General features: G+C 36.4%; 2 protein-coding genes across 3 annotated transcripts in view; one reads left to right on the forward strand and one right to left on the reverse strand.

Moving 5' to 3' along the window:
* Positions 1-4,714, forward strand: part of SH3BGRL (SH3 domain binding glutamate rich protein like) — a 103,821-nt gene extending 99,107 nt beyond the window's left edge. For both annotated transcript variants that reach the window (XM_049644709.1, XM_049644710.1), the window contains exon 4: positions 3,402-4,714. In XM_049644709.1, coding sequence (XP_049500666.1) covers positions 3,402-3,434 — 33 coding nt within the window. In that variant the 3' untranslated portion in view covers positions 3,435-4,714. The remainder of the gene's footprint in view (positions 1-3,401) is intronic.
* Positions 1-15,119, reverse strand: part of LOC125932219 (SH3 domain-binding glutamic acid-rich-like protein 3) — a 39,446-nt gene that overhangs the window by 6,879 nt on the left and 17,448 nt on the right. The gene's annotated exons all lie outside the window — the stretch shown is intronic.

The following is a 15,119-nucleotide window of genomic DNA, read 5'->3' on the forward strand; positions in this document are numbered from 1 at the left end:
GGGTGCATTAAATCGCTCACATATTGCTGGTGGTAGTATGAATTGGTACTCTCTTTTGATAACCAGGATGGCAAACAGGTATCAAGGACCCTAAAATGTTTATAGTTCTTCACCCAGTAATTTCACATGGGGTATTATAGTTTTCATTAATGAAATAATTCTATACATGGAAAAAGTTTTATGAATAAAAACATAAATCAAAATGCTATTTGCAATCCTAAAACTTTGGAAGTAAATTAAATGTCTAACAGTAGGGTCAACCAAAATAAATCAACACTGAATGAGTTTTATGGATAAAAATATGTTTCAAAGCACTATATATAATCCTGAAACTTTGAAAACAAGTTAAATGTCCAAAAATAGGGTCAACAAAAATAGTTTATTCACTGAAAGAACTAGTGCTTTCATTAAAAAATGAGTTTGTGAAAAGATACATTATAATAAGGTATATAATTGTTTTTACTGTATAATTAATACTCTGTTAAGAGACTGAACTGAACCATAGCTAAACATGAATATTTTTCTCCTTTCTTTATGTTCCAAATAACTTGCACACATTCTATTTACATTTAAAAATTATTCAAAACCAATTCAGTGGAGAACTTGGTATTTAAAAATATCTTCTGACAAATATTTCCATAAAACAAGGAATCCTCCTGTGAAAGACAATTTTTATATTATTTTGTATATGGATGCATTCAAAACAGGGTATATTAATATTTACTATTTATTTTATTAATATGGAAGATTATTCCTTAGCACTAGCATTTCTTTATAGAAGGTGATGGCTTTCAGATATGAAATAAAATAACATTTTTTTACTAAAAAATAAAAATCTGGTGATGTTCATGTTGAGAGAAAAAATTATTGGACCCATATTCACTAGTAGTATATTGAGGCAGTAGAGAATGCTGGTTACAGAAATGTTCTCATTAGCTTTGGTTGAACCACCCTGCTTCAGGGAGGAGCAATGGAGTCTGCCTCTGCTGTGAGATTTGAAACATTCCTATTTCCACTAAGCCCATTCTATTTTACCACATCTCCAAGAGAAATTTTATATTAATTTCACTTAGCTGTGGTGTTGGTCCTAGTTACTTGGCAAAAAGTGGAGAAGAGAAAAGCAGGAAAGAAGGATGTATGCCTGAAATGGCCAAGCACTGAGCTAGACCCTTCACATACAACTCATTTTATCCTTAAACCATCGTTATGAGCTAGGTGTCCTCAATGGCATTTTATAGAGGAGGAAACTGATGCTCAGATAATTTAATTAATTTGTCCAAGGTTACATAATGATTAAGTAACAGAGCTGAAATTTGAACCCAGGATTATCTGATGCAAAATTGGTACATTTATGGAATGATGTTTATATTAGGAATAAAGGGGGACGATACCTCATATGGCTATTTCCAAATCTCTCAGTTTAATTAGATAATCCATGAACTATAGATATTGGCTACTTACATTTATGTACTAACAAATATTTTAGCACAATTTATATATTTGATGGATAAAATATAATTAGAAAAGTAAATAATTTACTTTAAATATAATGTATTATTGCAAAGACAAATTACAAAAAAATTGAATAGCTTTTTTGTTTTGGATGTCTGTGCCAATAATTTCTTCCATTAAAAGGGATAACTGAGAGCTAAAGAATTTATAACTAATTACAGCAAAGAGTGATAGGATGTGACTTTAGGGATTTAGGGTGTTTCCAAAATACTGGTTACTCAGAGGCATTAGATGTGCATAAAAAGAAGGACTTCACATTAGGACATATTCACATTTTTATTTCTATTTCTATTATATTTTATTTCTTTTTAGAGAGAGAACACGAGTCAGAAAGAGGTGCAGAGGGAGAGAGAGAGACAGAGAGAGACAGAGAGAGAGAGAGAGAGAGAGAGAATTCTAAGCAGGTTCCACACTCAGCACAAAGCTGTACACAGGGCTCCATTCCACGACCCTGGGTGATGACCTGAGCCGAAATCAAGAGTTGGATGCTCAGCCGACTGAGCCACCCAAGCGCCCATATTCACATTTTTATATAACTACTTCCCCAACGATATGAGCTAAGCCTTTGAGGGGTCTTAGTGTAAAATTCATTATGTTATGAGGAAATTCTCACAAGCTTGTTCCATAAAATGAAACAAATGCATAATGAGGGTCTAAGATATATTCATTTTGACAACCAAACATGATATTTAAAGTTTTAAAAGCGCTTAGGATTTTTTTTTTTTTTTTTTTTTTTTTTTTTTTTTTTTTGCCAAGGTTTCTGGAAGGTAGTATTTTACATCTGTTTTGTTGAAAATGTATTAAGAATGAATTACGGGGGTTCATGGGTGGCTCAGCTCAGTCAGTTGAGCTTCTAACTTTGGCTCAGGTCATGATCTCATGGTTCATGTGTTTGAGCCCCAAATCAGACTTTGCACAGACAGCATGGGGCCTGCTTTGGATTCTTTGTCTCCCTCTCTCTCTGCCTCTCCTCTACTTGTGCTCTCTTTCTCTCTCTCAAAAATAAACATTTTTTTAAAAATTAAAAAGAATGAATTATAGTGTACTCTTTTGCATCCTTCTTTCTTTCACATCTACCTTTTTTTTGTTTTGTAAGAATCTAGCATCTTTCATTTTTGCTTTTTCCCCCTTCTTCTGGGCATAGTATCAGAGGCTCATTTTGGAGTATTCAGCTGCTCCTACTCCTCCTGAGACCATCAAGTATTCAATTTATGACAGGTGTTTAGAATTATATTGTCTAGTATGCATGATTTCTACAACCTCACTCTGAAGTTTCTTTCACCAAAGTCACTCTTACCACCCATCTTTAGTTCCATAAACTTTCCTTGAAGTGTATTTTGTGTCAAGTAGTATGGTAGGTTCCAGAGCACACCTATAGGTCAGAGTTCCTATGGTAGAAATACTCATTGTCCAGAGGAGAAGAAAGAAAACCTGACCTGTTTTCCTGCCTACCGTTATAAAATTTAAAGCAACAACATTTTAATAAACATCACATTTTTTAAGTAATTTAAACCTTAATTAAACAAAACGACTAACTGTAAACTTTAGGTGACAATGTTTTTGAACACTCAATTTTTGATGAAAAATCACAGAGAAATGAAATCATCTATTTTGTTAAATTTGAACTATAATTGGAAATCCCTGGCTTTTATGGAATTATTTCACACAATTAGTAATGATTAGGCAGTCTTCTATTACATCTGCTTCTAAGCAGAAGTTTCTATTTTATAGTTTTTCTATTAAGAATTTTTAAGCAGTCTTCTCTGGGAACCATTTGTTTTTGTTTTTGAATATTCTTAATAATTTGAGCTAATATAGTGCAACCAAAATGTACATGGATGTCTGTTTTGTGATATTTAAATTTATGTTTTGTTTGTTTTTCATTTCAGGAAGCAGAAGCTCAGGCAAAGCAGCAAGCATGAACCTGAAACATTCTGCCTTAAGCATCCTGAAAAAGGAATCTCTATTGCTCTTAAAATTATCTTCAAAAGAAATCAGCTTAATGTTGAGATAATAGATTATTTGGTGTTTTCACATGCAAACAAAATGAATAATACATAATTAACATGTGAATATAATGATGAGGAAAATGAGAAGTGAACAAAATTTTTAGATGTCATGGAATAGTATTGTTATCTGCCAAGGCATTTTATATACTTCAGTGATTGTAAAAAAGAAAAAAGACCTGTGCCTTTTCTGGTATTATTATTGCAGCTTTTAAAACAGAGCAAAAGAATCTGTCTCTTGTTCCAAAATTGCCTCATTAATTTTAGTTAACAAAAATATGTACCCTTTGATATAACATTATTGTGATTAAAAAGCAGTTGCAGGTAATTTTTATATGTCAGACATTGTAATTTCTTATGGTAATTATAACATTCCCATTATTCTGTAATTGAAACTTTTATGTACTAAACAGGTTTTTTATGCTTCTAAATGTAGCCCTTTATTGTTTACTTCAATGATCAGAATAGATGATCTCCTACAAAAAAAACCCAAAAAACAGATATGTTCAATTGACAAGTTCCTCGCTTAACTGCAGAGCTATGATGCAATTATGTTTCTAAGTTGCTTGCCTCAGTGAAACATGTATATATATATATATATATATATATAATGAAAGTGGGATAGCATGTAATTTTAAAATGGCATTCTTTTGCAAAAAGCTCAGACTTCTAATTAACTATTACAAAATAGGTCAGCACTCAATGCCCAAGACTGGTTTTCCTTAGGTCTTTGCTAAAAAAAATCTTAATGGTTCACCCTTTTAAAACAACTTGTGGTCATGAATGCCACTACCTCTCAGATATTTGACATGTTTGTTTCAGCTTGGGCACATATTGTATGAATATGTAAATCTAAGCAGAGAGAATCTTTTCTATGCTTCTATTCCAGTGATAACACAAGTATCAGATAAAAGAGTCAATTTTTAAAATATTAATTATGAAAACTTGTAAGAAAACAAAAAAACATTATGGCTTAATTACTTACCCAGAAGATATACATATTGTACCTTAGTTCCACACTACTTTATTACTTAAAAAAAAACACCTTTTACTTTAAATTACTTTACCCTATCATTTGATGTGTGCAAGTCTGTGTTCTATGCCAAAATCAACATACAGTGAAGACATAGTTTTGTTTACTGAGATTCAACCTTAATGTGATGCTTTACAATAAACTCAGTCCTTTTAGAAACATATTTTACGTGTTCCTGGAGTTTCTAAATAGTATAATAGTAATTTTAGATGAGTAATACATGTTTTAGAAAGTGGGAAAGGAGAAAAGAAAAAATAACAGAAAATAATTTAAATGTAACTTCTAAATTTCCTTTTTTAGGATTCTAAATTTTGCTATATACACTAGAATTAAACAGAATTGTTCCATTGTTTTGTCTACAAAAATATGCCATAGAGAACTCTAGAGAAAACAGTGTGCCTTGTAATTGATTCTGGAAAATGCTAGAAAAATGTTTGGTCAATATTTTCTCCTGAGCTTTATTAAATGCTGATTTATGAAGTTTTGGGGTGATGGGGGACTCATGGGGTCCAGAGCCAATGGCCAAGAGAAAATTCTTGAAGATGTGTTTGCTGCAAAAAGTTTATTTTATTCAAGCATGGGGACAGGACCCATGGGTAGGAAGAACTGCACTGAGGTCGTGACAGGTAACTCATTATATATCCTCAGGTTGAGAGGGGATCAGGGATAGAGTAAGTCTCTAAGGAATTTTGGAAGCAAGGTTTCCAGGACCTTGAGGGGCTAGTGGTTGCTAGGAAAATGCCATTTATTACTGTTTAATAAAACCTCAGTCATAAGACCCTTCAGATGTATATCAGGAGACCATAAGCTTGGAGTATGATTGCCAGCATGTATCTTGAGCAGTTGAGATAAAGGAACTTGACTTACAGGATCCTTGAGGCTGGGAAAAAAGGTAAGATTCTCTTTTGCCCCTAGCAAATTGTCATCATCTAAGCAGCTGAGCTGAGCTCCTAGAGGGCGGTCACCCTGCTGATTTCAAGGACTTGTCAATTGGCTGTAGGCAGTAAGGGAATTTAATTTTTCATTTGCCTTAGTTTCCCACATTACCATGGCAAGCACTTAAACCCCTTTCCTTTGTTTTTGGGTAGCCAGGAGTGTCTGAGAAATATCACACATATTCCACCTGGTCAGGGGAGTTGGGGGGAAAGCCAGCCTGTATTTTGCCCTCAGCTTGCCCCAAGTTCCCTCATCACTGATAATGTTTCTTGCAGTATTCTAAGTGGACAATTATTTTATACTTATTCATTCAAAATCATATTTCAATTCATTTGAATTATGAGAAAAGTAATGGTACTAAATTATAATATTCTTAAATGATAATGACAAATAGTACATGGCAAATCCCTATTACTTCTGTTGGCTCACTATCCTATCATTAATCATGGTGAATTATTTTGATATTATAAATGGGAGTACAAGAAATAATACTATGAACATGAAGAGTTAATCATTCCTCCAGCAGTTCATTGTCTTACAAATACCTTCTTTATAATTTTTGAAATCATTGCTGATGAGGTTTTTGGGGTGATGGTGGAGTTTGTGGGGTTTGGAGCTTATGGCCAAGAAAGAATTCTTGAAGACACCTTTGGTGCAAAAAGTTGATTTTATTAAAGCACAGGGACAGGACCCATGGGCAGAGCTGCCCTGGACCCTGTGGAGAGACTGGTTATATATATTTGGGAGTTGGGGGAGGTAAAATCAAGGGGAGTTTCCAATGAGATTTTCATATGCTAAAGAAGACTCACAGGATACTGAAGGCCTAGCTATTGTCAAACTAAGGTGGTTTTTCCCTCTAGCAAAGCATTAGCTCTAAGACAGTAGGGAGTGCTTAGAGAAAAGTTTTACCCTGCCTGCCTCAAGTATTTGTCAATGGGCTGCAGGTTATAAAGAAATTTAATTCTATCTGCCATTTCCTTCTGCCTTTGTTTCCCACATCTTTCCCCCTAAAAACTTTTGACTCTTAAAATCTTTAAGGTTTCTGAGGGTGGAAGGTATTTTCTTCTGTAACTTCTTCCTGCTCAACAGGGGTGTAGAGATGTCCCTAACTGTGTGTCAACATTGGTCAGTTGGGTGTTCATATACAGGAGTTACCAAAGGCAAAGGCAGCCAATCTAAGGTAGACAACATATATGAACCTCCTTGAGTAGAAAAGATCATCTGTCAGCTAGAAGTTATGGTGGTGAAGGAGTCTTGGCACCAGGCAGACACCAGAAAAGACAACAAAATAAGGTTAATATTATGAGAAAGAGAAGCCAAAAAAAAATCTCCAGTCCTTTATTGTCATTTGAAGAGAAATTTAAGGTCTTCCACTGGTTCGCAGGAATAAGGCATGTCAGCTGGCATGCTATGATTGGAAAAAAAAAAGAATGAAATAGGCAGAGAGGGAAAGGACTAGGATCTGAGGTCCCTGGGTGGGGAAAGACACATTTTGGAACAATGCTGAGAGTGTCTGAGCACAGCAACCCACCCTGGGCATAAAAGTTCCTCTTAAGAATGTAACAGACACTGCCTACTCCCCCTCAGGTTTCCCTCTGGAATTTGACAAAAGACCTAAGTGCAGCCATAGACAACCCCTCATAACAATGAAAACGAGCCAATCAGGCATGGACAACCCAGCACCTAGAGCTATCAAGACAATAAGGGTACGGGCGCCTGGGTGGCTCAGTAGGTTGAGCGTCTGACTTCGGCTCAGGTCATGATCTCGAGGTCTGTGAGTTCAAGCCCCTTGTCGGGCTTTGTGCTGACAGCTCGGAGCCTGGAGCCTGCTTCGGATTCTGTGTCTCCTTCTCTCTCTGACCCTCCCCCGCTCATGCTGTGTCTCTCTGTCAAAAATAAATAAATACTTTAAAAAAAAAGAAAAGACAATAAGGGTAGAACCTAGGAAGGAACAAGGGGAAAGGGAAGAGGGAGGGCTGACCAGAACCTTATAAAACAAGGACCCTTGCCTAGAGTTCTCAGGCATTCACTTTCAAACATCCCTTCTCTGTAAACAGAACTTTCCTACTATTCTTCCTTTCTAATCTTATACTCTAATAAACTTTTGCCTGCTGCTCATTTTGTGTCCACCTCTTTGTTCTTCAAAGTGGCAAAGCAATGAATTCTGTGTATTGTGGTAAAAAATCCTGCAACAATACTAGATTCCTGTGAGGAAGGTACAGGTTTAATTCTTTAAAAAAATTTTTTTTAACGTTTGTTTATTGAGACATGAGAGAGACAGAGCATGAGCAGGGGAGAGGCAGAGAGAGGTGGAGACACAGAATCTGAAGCAGGTTCCAGGCTCCGAGCTGTCAGCACAGAGCCCGACATGGGGCTTGAACTCACAAACCGTGAGATCATGACCTGAGCCGAAGTCAGACACTCAACCAACTGAGCCACCCAGGTGCCTCCAGGTTTAATTCTTGATATAGGAGTCCATGAGTAATGGCCTTCTAATTTAACTACAGTGGGATTCCATAATATGACTCAGTAGGGGCCCTTCCCTTTTGGAGTTAAATCCCTTACCTATAGTAGACTTCCAATCCTTTAAATAAACCATATTTCCTTTGTTTATATGGGGTGGGTTTCTAATAACTACAGATAAGGTTTAGGGAGACTATGACTTGTATATTCATTTAGAGATGTATGAGTTAACCTGGGCTCAAGGAATAATTTAATAAAGCACTATAGTCTTTTCATAAAATTGTTGGGGAAATCCATCCCATTCTAGTTTTTTAAATAAATAATATACCTATTGGGACCTGTTACTATCCCCACAGAATAACAAGCAAGAAGATTGTCCATACCTGTTCTATTGTGACAATATCTCTGAAGTTTACCTCAAGTTGTCTAGCTTAGGCAAACAACATTTAAAGACTATCAGAACTAAAATTTAACATCCAGAAATGTGCATTATTAAAATAATTTTTCTCTCTAGTAACCGTCATTTCTGGAGATAATCAAATCAAGACTAATTCATTTGTAAAACAAGTCCAGTTTTAACAAACTTGGCCTAATTATTTACACAAACTCAGCAAGAGTAGTGATTGATCATACAGATCTTTTAAAATTTGCTTTGCTGGAACTTTTTATAAGAAATCTAGATTGAATGTTTAGTGGCTTTCCAAGCCAGAAGCCAAGTATTGCCATCAGACATGCCTGCAATACCTGTAGATTTGGGCAAATTCCTCTTCAGAAGGTCCTCAAAGTATCCTGAGTTTCGTGCAACTGCCAGGAAGTGACATTCTTTACTCAACTGGTAAGACTGCTGGGAACTCTGTAAGCAAGGCACCAGGCCAACATTTCCAAGGGGCTTTATGGCTCCATGTTTTATAAAGCCAACCCTAGTTCCTTAAAGCTGTCTGATCATATCTGACTCTATGAATGTCATCCTCAAATATGACATTCCAGTCAAAGCCTTGGTAAAATTATCAGTATTTCCAACAGTGACCTGTTACAAGATGAACAGATTTTTATTGAACTTATGCAAACAATTGTAATTCCCATGAAAGAAAGAATACTCATTGAGAGTTTTTTGAATTTCAGGGGAATTATGTAGAGAGAAAAGATAAATGCTTCAGTTTACAAATAAATACTTTATGACATTTTTGTATATCATAGGTATCTTAAGAGACAGTTTCCTTAATCTGGAAGAGGAAACATTAGAGAACCAGCAATATTTTCAACAAGAATCAAAACTATAATCTTCCTCAGCTCATTTAATCCCATGTTCAGTTTAATTCAATCCCAATTATCATGTGAGCAACACGTTAAAGTTTTAGGTTACAGAAGACTGAAAGCTATCTTAACAATTACCCATGAAAACTTTGAGACAGAATTAACCATCATTTTAAGTCATCTTTTTTGTTAACAAATTGCAATAAAGACAGCACGAGCTTATTTATCTTCAATAATCCTAGATAGAATAAGAGTTTTATATTTAATGTTGATAACTCTAAAGATATGTCTATTTTAATTAAACCAACAAAATTAAATTAGCTTAAACACTGAATATGTTCCACTTGCATCCACTTAAAAGACAATCTGTTCCCCATTATCAATTTTCACCTGAGACACTGGTGGCAAAATCTGAAGTAGGCAGTCCAAGTGGGTGCTCTTTGCTCCTAGACAGCCAGTGGTGCCTGAGGAGGCACCGAGGATGGGATAGAATCAGCTTTGCAGGCCACAACCGAGGTGGTGCAGAAACAGGAGAAGGCAGAAGAGGTGAAATGCTGCCAGCAGGTAGAGGAAGAGTTCCCAGTTCTACATCTTGTCAACTCGGACAGAGGAGCAGATGCCTTGTTTTTTGTTTTCCACCAACTAGTGGAATTAGGCAGTCCATGTCAGGTCAGAATAGACAGGGAATTTCCCCAAAACAAAGGGAGTTTTGGCAGCTGCTCTGCTTGGGAGCATTCCTTAAAGTCCCCGTCCTGGGGTAGACTAACCATTTGGTTCCAATTAAAGCCATTACCCAGGATATGAATGAGAGAGAAGCTCCCATTATTAGGAACAGTGAGAGAGAGAGTCAGTATCCCCTTCATTAGGGATGGCCTGTGTTTCCTCCAGCAACCTGAGTTTATTTGGAGGAGGCCAGTTTAGATAATAAGAGGCCTTTAGATCCAGGTCCTGATTTAGAGCCAAGAAGGTCTGGGCCTAGGAGACCTTTGTCGATTTGCCCTGTTTCCTGCAGAAGAGATCTAACTGCTAGATCCTACAAAGGCCATGCAGTGTTACAGGATATCAGTCCTTTCTTAAATATTGTAATCTGAATTGTTTCCAGTGGGTTAAAAAAGCATCTCAAGGGAGAGTCCTTGGGGACAGAAGAGAAAAAATAGAGAAGGTCCATTACCACAAAGATCCCCCTTGACTCCTGGGTGGTGTCCCATGCTCAGGATATATCAGATGTTCCTTGTGTCAAAGCGACCTGAGGCATCCATCAAATGAAGTCAAAGGTCGAGGATCTACCAAACAGCTGTTAGAAACCCCTGTAGGAGGGAGGCCAGCCCTCCCCCCACTTCCCCATTGCATTCTAGACTACAAGTTGGGGCTGGCATATGGACCAAGTTTGCCTTGTTGAGAAGGCCTTGCTGTGCCATCCTGTGGCTTGTCCTGTGGAGAAGGCGATGTTGTGCCTTGGTGGCCATGTACCACACTGTGGCTTGCCTTGCAGAGAAAGCCATGAAAAACCAGCCATTTTTAACTCATGGAAAACACTGGAAAAGTTTTACAAAATTACCCAATTCTGTAGTTGAGGACAATGACAGAAAGCAGTAAAGCTAGAAATCCATCATGATCTAAGCAAAATTCCAACACAGCTGACTTCCTAGGAAATGGTCCCCAGTTGGGTTTTATTTCAATCAGGTACTGGTTTCAGGTGGCTCCCAGTGGAGGTCTCACAACCAGAAGGGGCCAGACCAGGTATGTGGAGGGGATCCCATTAGACCAATGAGAAGGAAACTTCTCACAGGAATCTTAAGACTGGCAGCATGCTAGTAACTTAGGTGGCTGTCCCATGTCCAAAACAGACAACTTTGTATAAAGACAGGAGTAAAGAGAGGGCATAAAGTTTCTGGATGTTATTACCATTCTGGCCAGGGTACTAACTTTCAGCCAAAAGGCAGGCTTTCTCCTCCCCATAGAGTAGCCATGGGCAAGAAGATTGTAGCCTGAGCAATTGACATGAAATTGTTCCAATAAGACCATACTCCTCAAAAAGGCCCCTGAAATGAGAGTAAAGGAAGAAAAGGGAAACTACTCACCCAATTTGCACCACTCAGAGTCCAGATGAAAGGACTCATAGTCCGGCATTCGGGCACAAAATATGATGAGTATTTTGGGAGGTGATGGTGGGGTTCATGGGGTTCTGAAACAATGGTCAAGAAAGAATTCTTGAGATGTCCTTGGTGGAAATATCGTGATTTTATTAAAGCACGGCGACAGGACCTGTGGACAGGAAGAGCTGACCCAGATGCTGTGGAGAGACTGGGGTTTTTATCTATCTATCTATCTATCTATATATATATATATATATATATATATTTGGGAGTTGAGGAAGGTAAAGTCAAGGGGAAGTTTTCAATGAGATTTTCATACGCTAAAGAAGACTCACAAGTACTGGAGGCCTGGCTATTGTCAAACTAAGGTTGTTTTCCGCTTTAGCAAAGCATTAACATTAAGAAAGTAGGGAGTTCCCGGAGGAAAATTGTACTCTAACTGCCTCAACTATTTGTCAATGGGTTGCAGGTTATAAGGAAATTTAATTCTATCTGCTATTTCCCTCTGCTTTTGTTTCCCATATCAATTGCTATTCTTGACATGGACATGCAAAGAGAAAGAAATTAACATTTAATTCAATTGTTTGATAGATTGTTATAGTTGTATTCTATGCTCAGAATAATGAAGGTGGTTTATTGAAAACAATGTCAACCTATTTCATTCTTCAAATTTACCTTGTCTTCCATGAAACATTTTAGTTTGTCTTTAACTATTTTCTATTTCAATCCAAATTTTCACAAGATGGAATTAGACACTATAACATCTTTGGAATTATACGTTCCATTGGTGTGTTTTCTCATATGAGAAATAAATCTCATAATGTTGCCAATATGACATTTTGAAAAACCAAAATATTTTCCATTCTATATGAAGAGATTATGTTTCAAAATGTAAGGGTCAATATATTATACATACATACTTATGAATTATAGTGTTAAAAGGCATCTTTCACACTTATTTTCATGAGCACTGAGCAATACATGGAATTGTTGAATTGCTACATTGTACACTTAAAACCAATACAACACTGTATGTTAACTACTTTGGAATTTTTTAAACTACCAAATAAGTTAACAATGTCAAAACTAGAATCCTTCAAAAGCAAATGATATATTTGAGATGTTTATATTTACTAGGCTGTACCTTACTATATATAAATTTAAATTAAAAGGATAGATTGAATCTTCCTAAATTGAAATCTTTCATTTTGTCTGTGTCCTTTAGCACCATATGCTAGTAGATATAAGTGGATACAAAAAAAGCAAGTGAAGTTCTGAATATTAAGGTGAGATTTATAAAGAGTTTTCACAAAATTTGCCTCGAAAATACAACCCTTGCTACCTTCACTAAAATTTCTATTTTCAACAAACAATGCAAATTGGTTCTTGATTATATTGCTAAATGTCAACATTTATTTGAGAATCTTAGTGGAGGGGTAAATAGAATTTTAAATAAACGTTTTTCTCTTCCTTATGATCTTCTTTTCCTTTCTTCTTCTTCTGTTTTTTTTTTTTTTGTTTGTTTGTTTTTGAGTATAGTTGACACACAATGGTACATTAGTTTCAGGTTTACAACTTAGTGATTTGACAAGTTTAAACATTATGCTATTTTCACCACAAGTGCAGCTACCAGCTGTGTCATTACATTGCTATTGCAATATCATTGACTATTCCTTATGCTCTGCTTTTTATTCCCATGACTTACTCATTTCATAACTGGAGGCCTGTATCACCCTCTTTCCTTTACCCATTTTGCCAGGCACCAATGTTTATTTTTTTAGATTTCATTTATGAGTGGAATCATATGGTAGTTGTCTTTCTCATCTGACTTGTTTCACTTAGCATAATACCCTCTAGGTCCATCTATAATGACTCAAATGACAAAATCTCATCCTTTTTTATGGCTGTGTAATATTGTGTATATATACCATATTTTCCTTATTCATTTGTCTATTGGTGGACACTTAGGGTTGCTTCCATGTCTTGGCTACTGTAAATAATGCAGTAATAAACATAGGGTGCATATATCTTTTTGAGTTGATGTTTTTGTTGTCCCTGGGTAAATACCCAATAGTGGAATTATTGGATCACATGATATTCCTATTCTTAAATTTTTTTAAGTTTATTTATTTATTTTGAGAGAGAGAGAGAGCGCGCATGTGCACATGCATGTGTGGGGAGGGAAGGGCAGAGAGAGGGGGACAGAGAGAGAGTCCCAAGCAGATTCTACACTGCCAATTCAGAGCCTGACACAGGGCTGGAACTCACGAACCGTGAGATCATGACCTGACCCAACATCAAGAGTTGGATGCTTAACCAACTGAGCCACCCAGGTGCCCCTCTATTTTTGCTTTCTGAGGAATCCTCATACTGTTTTCCACAGTGGCTGTACCAATTTATATTTCCACCAACAGTGCAAAAAGGTTCTTTTTTCCCCATATCTTCACCAACACTTGTTTCTTGTCTTTTTGATTTAGCCATTCTAACAAGTGTGAGGTGATATCTTATTGTGGTTTTGAGTTGCATTTCCCTGATGATTACTGATGTTGAGTATCTTTTGATGTGTCTGTTGTCCATCTGTATCTCTCTTCCAAAAATGTTTATTCAGGACCTCTGCCCAAGTTTTGATTGGATTATTTGCTGTTTTGGTGTTGAGTTGTATGAGTTCTCTATATATTTTGGATATTAACCTGTTATCAACTACATCTTTTGCAAATATATTCTATTCAGTAGATTGTCTTCTTGTTTCCTTGATGTTTTCCTTCACTGTACAAAAGTTTTTATTTTGATGTAGTCCCAATAGTTTATTTTTCCTTTGTTTCCCTTGCCTGAGAGGACATATTTAGAAAAATTAATATCAGAAAAATTACTGCCTGTGTTCTCATGTAGGGATTCTATGCTTTCCAGGCTCACATTTAGGCCTTTAATTGATTTTTAGTTTATTTTTGTGTGTGGTGTTAGAAAGTAGTCCAATTTCATTCTTTTTTTTTTTTTAATTTTTTTTATTTTTTATTTTATTTTATTTTTTTTTAATATATGAAATTTACTGTCAAATTGGTTTCCATACAACACCCAGTGCTCATCCCAAAAGGTGCCCTCCTCAATACCCATCACCCACCCTGCCCTCCCTCCCACCCCCCATCAACCCTCAGTTTGTTCTCAGTTTTTAACAGTCTCTTATGCTTTGGCTCTCTCCCACTCTAACCTCTTTTTTTTTTTTTTTCCTTCCCCTCCCCCATGGGTTTCTGTTATGTTTCTCAGGATCCACATAAGAGTGAAACCATATGGTATCTGTCTTTCTCTGTATGGCTTATTTCACTTAGCATCACACTCTCCAGTTCCATCCATGTTGCTACAAAAGGGATACAAAATCAATGTGCAGAAATCAGTTGCATTCTTATACACCAACAATGAAGCAACAGAAAGACAAATGAAGAAACTGATCCCATTCACAATTGCACCAAGAAGCATAAAATACCTAGGAATAAATCTAACCAAAGATGTAAAAGATCTGTATGCTGAAAACTATAGAAAGCTTATGCAGGTAATTGAAGAAGATATAAAGAAATGGAAAGACATTCCCTGCTCATGGATTGGAAGAATAAATATTGTCAAAATGTCAATACTACCCAAAGCTATCTACACATTCAATGCAATCCCAATCAAAATTGCACCAGCATTCTTCTCGAAACTAGAACAAGCAATCCTAAAATTCATATGGAACCACAAAAGGCCCCGAATAGCCAAAGTAATTTTGAAGAAGAAGACCAAAGCAGGAGGCATCACAATCCCAGACTTTAGCCTCTACTACAAAGCTGT

This window comes from Panthera uncia, chromosome X (assembly GCF_023721935.1).
Source record: "Panthera uncia isolate 11264 chromosome X, Puncia_PCG_1.0, whole genome shotgun sequence".
Classification (NCBI taxonomy): Eukaryota; Metazoa; Chordata; class Mammalia; order Carnivora; family Felidae; genus Panthera; species Panthera uncia.